Source organism: Erinaceus europaeus, chromosome 1, assembly GCF_950295315.1.
Source record: "Erinaceus europaeus chromosome 1, mEriEur2.1, whole genome shotgun sequence".
NCBI classification, from domain to species: domain Eukaryota; kingdom Metazoa; phylum Chordata; class Mammalia; order Eulipotyphla; family Erinaceidae; genus Erinaceus; species Erinaceus europaeus.
In genome coordinates, this window is record NC_080162.1 from 166086567 (window position 1) to 166094112 (window position 7546).

Consider the following 7546-nt stretch of genomic DNA (forward strand, 5'->3'; position numbering starts at 1 on the left):
TTATTTCTTTGTTGGTTTTATTTGATAGAACAGAAAGAAGATGAAATGGGAGGGGGAAGATAAGAGAGTGAGAGAAAGAGAAACACCTGTATCCTACTTCACCACTTATGAAGCTTCCCTCTAGCAGGTGGGGACCAAAGGCTTGAAACCTGGGTCTTGCTCATAGTAACAGGAACACTCAACCAGATGTGCTACCACTTGGCCCTGTGACTGCAAGATAAGGAGAGAAATGATATGAGCAGAATAAACTTTAGGATGATTAGTGTGGCAAGGGTAAAATGGGATTAGTAGAAAGGGGTAGAATTTGAAAGCCAGATTACAATACTAGTTAGACTGGGTAACAAAGAAAGCCTAAACTATAATGGTTGCAAAGAGAAACAAAAATGGAAATAGTAACATTGGCTGAATATAACTTCCAGGACATGGTGACTGGTGGACTGACTAGGAGGATTTAAAAAAAGCAAAAGGGAATTCGAGATACCATCAATTTTTACTCTGGGATAAATGGGTGATGGTAGCAAAAATAAATGTCAGAGATATCTTCAGGAAAAGACTGTTGAGTAAATGGCAAAGAGTGACCATCCAAGCTCTGGAAGAATAGCTGTTGACAAAAAAATAAAAGAAAGAAAGAAAGAAAAAGAAAAAGAGAGAAAGAAACAGACATTTAGCATCAGGCAGTGAGGATACCTTTAAAAACAAACAAAAAGGAAAATAAATCTTATTATGTTACAGATGATCAATCAGACCCATCTGTACAGAAGGAGTTGGAAGAGAGCTGGGGAAGGTCAGCTGACTGGGTAGAAATCAGGTTTTGCAGAATGACTCACCAAATGCTAAAATAAGAACATGTAACAGAACAAAACATTAACTTCTTGCAGGTGATGATCTCAAAGAACAATGCACACATTATTTATTCTCCGAACCAGAAATCAAGGAGTACATGTCTTTATTAGTTCCTTCTTTGTAAGTGAGGAAACAGATACACTGAGTCAACTGTATAGCCCAGACTACATAAATACTGAGATGGTAACAAGAAGAAGAATGTCAGAAAAGGATGTGATGCTGTGATGCCAATGTTTCACTTGTCTTCATGGCTTCTTTGAAGACTGACTTAATTTCCTATCCAATTTAGTGAAGTTTAGATTATGAAAATTGGAAATGAGTATGGAAAGGAAACTCACGTTACTACATTTTTTTGAACATTAAAAAGAGAAAAAAATATTAAAATTTTAGAAGCAGCATACAAAAAGGTATGCTTGATTTGTTTAAGAATACCTACTTGGGGACAGGTGGAATAGCTCACTTGGCTAGTGAGTCTGGCCCCCACTGCACTGAAGGATGCTTAGGTGCTATGGTCTCTTGTTCCCTCTTTCTCTCTCCACATATATATACATGTATATATATGTGGAGAGAGGAATACCCACTTGGATCTTTCAGTGCTAGATATCCGTGTCTTTTCATAGTAGATTCTAAAATATATCTACCTGGGAGCTGGGCTATGGAACACCTGGATAAGCAAAAACATTACAGTGCACAAGGAACTGGAGTTCAAGCCCCTTATCCCCACCAGCAGAGGAGAAGCACTAGGAATAGTGAAGCAGTGCTGCCAAGTGTCGCTCTTCCTCTCTAATCCCTTCTTCCCTCTTGATTTCTGTCTCTCTCCAGTAAGTAAATAATAATAAAATATAACCTTAAACATATCTACCCTCTTTACCTAACCACCATCTTTCAAAGTTGATTGTATACATATTTACACATTTGACCAGAACTGGCTCCATAGAATGCACCATCGTACTACTGTATATCACCAGACTTGGATTGTGCTTATACAAAAAATGGGTATAACTTCTAAAAGTGTCTCAAATTAACTGTGAAATTTACTTCATCTAGGCCCAACAGTGAGAAATAGATAGGAAAAACCACAAGTAGATAACACTGTCCAATCACATAGGTAGGGTTGAAGCTGAGGAATTTATCTATTTCTGTATAATAACAATCTCTGGCTAATCACACATCCATCATGATGTATTTTCACATTGCAGATGGTGGGAGGATAGGATAATGCTGCAATCAAGAGTGTTAACTTTTAAGAACTGAATGCAAGGTCTAGTTAAGTCACTGGAAGGAAAATATGCAAAGTCAGTGACCAGACCCATTGTCTAGTTCATACAGTCAGTCATAGGTCTATGATATATAGTTGAAATATTTTTATGGGAACATAAACAGATAGTAACATCTCCTTAAGACCTGCTTATGGCACTACGATTGTTCTAAGATGTGAAAGATACCCAAAATTTTAGCTCTGACTTTGCCATTTAGTGGTCTTGATTCAGTTTGTTAGCAAACAATAACACACATTTTCTCTAGAATCAAGTTTTCCTGTGAGAGTGAAAGGAGAAAGTAAACTGCTAAGTTGAAACGGATCTCTAAACTTTAAGGACCACAAAATAAAAACCACAAACAAAGCAAGAAACCAAAAGGCCCAATCCAAAACATCCTGGACTCTACAGCAGCATCGTTCAATAAAACATGTGAAGCACATATATACTTTTAAACTTTATAGCCACCACTTAAAAAAAAAAGAAAAAAGGAAACACGTGGGATGTATTTTATGGTATCTTGTATTTGATCTAATATATCAAAAATATAATTTTTTATCATGATATCCACATAACGTTGAAGTACTGTATTTGTTGTTGCTAAGTCATGAAAAGCTGGTGTGTACTTTACACCTGAAGTCACTTCAGTCCTTGTTTAAAGCAGTCATTTGTCACCTATTGGTTGGCGAGTGAGACCCTAGAAGATGATTTCAGCAGAGGCAGGAACCCATGAAAGAAAGCAAATACGTATTCACTATGTAAAACAATGGCAATTTCGATTAAAAAAAGGCGTTTAGAGTTGGTCTGAGACCGCTTTTAATGTTTAGAAAGGAAAGTCAGGGGACCAAGAGCGAAGGCAGGGGCAGTGGAGAGAGGAGCAGAAAGTGACAATGCCATCCTTACAGAAGGAGGCTCCTCTGACTGCTCCAGTCCCAAGCTAAAGAGGGAGTTCAAGCCCAAGTGGCCACCGCCTTCAGCTTTTGTTTGCTTGTTCTGGTCACTACCTTTTGGGCTCTATAGTCCGGACAGCCCGGTGTTAAGAGTCGGCCAGGCAGGGAGGCTGCGGAGTCGCAGGGCTCCTACGGGGGCGGGGCTAGGGGGGCGCCTACCTGGTGAGCAGCGGCGTGTGAATGTGCAGGTGCTTCACTGCCACCTGGATGCGCCAGTCTGCGTGGCGGGCGGACGACACGGTGCCCGAAGCGCCGCGGCTCAGGTAGCGCAGGTCGGCGAGCTTGTGGTAGGGAATGGTGGGCAGGGCGCTGCAGATGGCCTCTCCGTTCATGGTGGCGGGCGCCGCGCGGGCGGGCGCTCAGGCCGCCGACCGGTTCCGGGTGGTGAGCCGGCCGCTCCGTGGGCTCCGCGGCAGCTGGGATCCTCCCCTGAGCGAGCGGGACCGGTCGGGCCCTGCCTGCTGCGGACACTAGGTCACGAGGTCGCCCATGCCCCGCGCCGCCGCTGCTTAGCCCCAGCCTGAGTGATCACTTGGCTTGGAGAATCGGGTCACGGAGAGGAGGAGCTTCTTCCCGAGACAGGGCCTTCCCCGCCGCTCTGGCCGGTCCGGCCCGCCCGCTCCTCCCGGTCTAACTTCACTGGCGAAGTCGGAGGCGCTGCGCGGGCTCCTGGGGGCGGGGACCAGTCGCCCTCCTCCCCGGCTGCTCTCCCCTGGGGCCCGCGACTAGGGCGACGCCTATGGGGTTCGGACAACCACCTGGGCTCTGGGGAGAGCTCTCCCACCCTCTCTCTTGCCCTCCCTCCTGTGTCTACCCCTCACCCCGCCCCCCCCCCCCAAGTTTGTAAGTTTTCTGTTTGGGGAAAGTCCCACTTTGCTGTCCTCTGGTCACTTACCCGTTGGTCAGAATTCCCCTCCTGGCCACAAGTCATCACAGGACAGCCAAAACAGAGAGGGGACAGGGAGGAAAAAGTTCTGCAGAGGGAGCAAGACTAGAGGGCTCCATACTTAACACACCTAGCAAATTCCATTGAGTGTAAATTCACCTATCTTAACCTAAACTTTTAAGTCTCTCACTTCTAGTTATTTCATGAATGAAGGCTGTATGATAAACCCTGTCAACATATCTAGGTGTCTAGTTCTTGTTAAGCACACCTCTACAAGTCTTCTGTTTTTCTTCAGTAGTTAACATAACTGTAGGCATGTTCCTATCTTTCTCCCCTCCCCCCCCAGGAGTAAAAGATGTTTTCACTTAGATGTCTCTTTTGTAGAGTGTGGTTACAACTACTATATATACCAAGCTCTTATTACGCATGTAATGAATTCGAAGGCACAATATTAGGAATCCTTGACTCTAGTGGGAGATTTCTGCTTATAGAAAACTAGTGCTTCCGGTATGTTTGTATTGCTGGAAATAAGTTACAGTGTCATTTTATGATAACAGGAAGTTGTGATGAAAAAATATGTTCAAAAACTTTCAACATTTAAAATAAAATACATAGCTTTAAATATATAGTCTTATACTCCATGTTTTGCTATTTAATAAGAATTGTTTACAAAGTGCTCAAAAAAGGTTTTCATTCAGTCTTCATGGAAAAAAGTCACATCTCAACAAAGCTAGTAGATTTCAATGTAATGTGTGCATATGTCTCTCACGTTTGTGTAATTAGTATACTATTATACCTGTACTCATGCTTGTTTTTCATTTAACATTAGTTTTGGATATCTACATATGAATGTATTAAAAGATACTTCATCATTTTTGGCTAATAGGTATACCATAATTTACCTCCCATTGGTAGACATTAAGACTATTTCCACACATTTGATGTTACAAATCGTGCTATAAGGATTACTTTGCACATGTCACTTCATGTACAATATTATATACATATATAATTTTTGGACCCAAGAGTTACATTCATTTGCACTTTGGGTTTATAACGAAGTTGTAACCACATTTTATTTTCCCCTGCTTGCCACAAATGTTCCTCCACATACATGCTTTCACTTCCTTTTGAGATAGGAAACATAATGTTGACTTGCTGATTCCTGAATGTCAGGCAGGACTGCTAAACACATTTGAATACCAAAGGACTTCTTTCTTCCTTTCTTTCTTTCTTCCCTTTCTTTCTTTCCTTCTTTCTTTCTTTCTTCCTTCCTTCCTTCCTTCCTTCCTTTCCCTCCCTCCCTTCCTTCCTTCCTTCATTCCTTCCTTCCTTCCTTCCTTCCTTTCTTTCTTTCTTTCTTTCTTTCTTTCTTCTCCTTCTCCTCTCCTCCTCCTCCTCCTTCTTCTGTCTTTGCTAGGTCTTCACCACTTTGAACACTTTTTTTTTCAGATAGATGAGAGAGAAAGATTATTAAAGAATATTAAAGTCCCCCCAGTCCAGCAGGGTAGGAGACTGCGAACTTGGGTAGCCCATATGTTAACAGTTATCTCCCCAGGTGAGCTATCTTGATGAGCTATTAAGATTTGTTTAGTCATAGTCCTTTTAAACAATTGAATACATTTATTATAAACTCAAACCTTAAGCTTTCCTGACGTTAACTTATGTAATTAAAAAGTATGGATATATTTTTGATTAATTCCCATAATGAGTTGACTAAAGATAGAAAGATTAAGTAACAACGTTGCTAGATTACACCAGCTAGATGAAATTATCTATGCCAGTTAGCGTAAAGCACAGCCATCACATGTATTGAAATAATCTTTTCAAAATTCTATATAACCACATAAAGATTCAGTTCTCTATTTGCTGAGACTAAAGATCACTTACACCTTTGCATGCTGTTTTAGAGAATAACAGTATGAGGGCTGGGGAGATAGCATAGTGGTTATACAAAGTTTCATGTACAAGGCTCCTTTTTCTCTCTCCTCCCTCTCATTAAAATAAATAAAACATTACAAAAAGTTAAACAACAACATCAACAACAACAGTATGAAATCTCCTCTCTACAACTAGAAACAAGAGAGAGAGAAAAAAATACAAATCTAGAATTCCAAACATCTCCTATTCAGATTTTTTTTTCTCAACCAAAAAACACCCTGTAACTTTTAAAAACAAGTGCTGAAGAAGTCCCTCTAATTATGTAGCAGTGGACTTTCTTCATGGGAAATTAATGTTTAGATCCATTTAGTAACTTTGGCACAAATCATATAAGTACATATTTTTGTACTTATGAGGACATTAATGTTTGGACATTAATGAGGACAGTAATGTTTCTCATTTAGCCATTCAGATGGTATTCAGTTCTATTATTTAGTTATTTTATTTATAAAAAGGAAACACTAGCAAAAACCTTAGGATAAGAGGAGTACAACTTCACACAGTTCCCACCACCAGAACACTGTATCCCATCCCCTCCCCTGATAGTTTTCCTATTCTCTATCCTTCTGGGAATAAGGACCCAGGGTCATTTTGGGGTGCAGAAGGTGGAAGGTCTGGCTTCTGTAATTGCTTCTCTGCTGAACATGGGCATTGACAGGTTGATCCATACTCCCAGCCTGTCTCTCTCTTCCCCTATTGGGGAAAGGCTCTGGAGAAGCAGGGCTCCAGGATACATAGGTGGGGTCCTCTGTCCAGGGAAGTCTGGGTGACATCACGGTAGCATCTGGAACCTGATGGCTGAAAGAAGAGTTAACATATAAAGCCAAACAAATTGTTGACTAATTATGAAACGAAGGGCTGGAATAGTTCAGATGAAGATTTGGGAGTCTCCATTTTGTAGGTAATAAGCCTATTTTAGTTATATTCCAAAGGGCCCATGACTATACTAGTTTTGTTTTTTTTTCTGAGCCTGATATCTGATATGCTGGTGGACCCTGGTTATTATCTGGGGAGATTATGTCATGACTGGAAAAACGACCAGAAAGCTGGATCAGGGAAGACAGTATAGCTCCTAAATAGGCCCCAGATCAGATCAAATCGATGGGGTTTACAGTCAACAATATTTATACACTTTTCCTATATTTGGGAGCACTCTCTTCCTTGATCCAGCTTTCTGGTACTCAATTCTAAAGCACAACGTGTGCAAGTTCTTAAGTTGATCCAGAATATGATAATTTTTCTGACAGCTTAGGTAAATTAAATAAAATTTTTTGCATGTCAATTGAAAAGGTAAATATTAATCATATTAAAATCAACTTCTTAAGGGACTGGGCAGTCCCAGTGCATAACCTTCCCATGTGCACAGACTCAGGTTCAAGTCCCTGGTTTTTGCCTACAGGGGGGAAACTTCACAAGAGTGGAGCAGTACTAATGATATCTCTCTGCTCTCTCCTTCTTTATCTCATTTTATTTCTCTTTATCTCTATCAAATAAAACAGAAGGAAAAAAAAAAGCTGCCTGCAATGGTGAAGTTACTTACCATGGAGGCACCAAGCCCCCGTGATACCTTTGGTGGCAATAAAATATAACAAAAATTCTTTAGTATAGCAATTTACAAAAATATTTCAAACATTTTTCAGTCTTAATTTGCATTTTTATCATTTACAACA

General features: G+C 40.7%; 1 protein-coding gene across 1 annotated transcript in view; it reads right to left on the reverse strand.

The window, feature by feature from the left end:
- RIPK2 (receptor interacting serine/threonine kinase 2) overlaps positions 1–3830 on the reverse strand; it is a 28913-nt gene extending 25083 nt beyond the window's left edge. Inside the window, exon 1 of the mRNA XM_007517354.3 lies at positions 3209–3830. Within this exon, the coding sequence (XP_007517416.1) occupies positions 3209–3381 (173 nt within the window). The 5' untranslated portion in view covers positions 3382–3830. The remainder of the gene's footprint in view (positions 1–3208) is intronic.
- Between the last annotated feature and the right edge of the window lie 3716 nt (positions 3831–7546).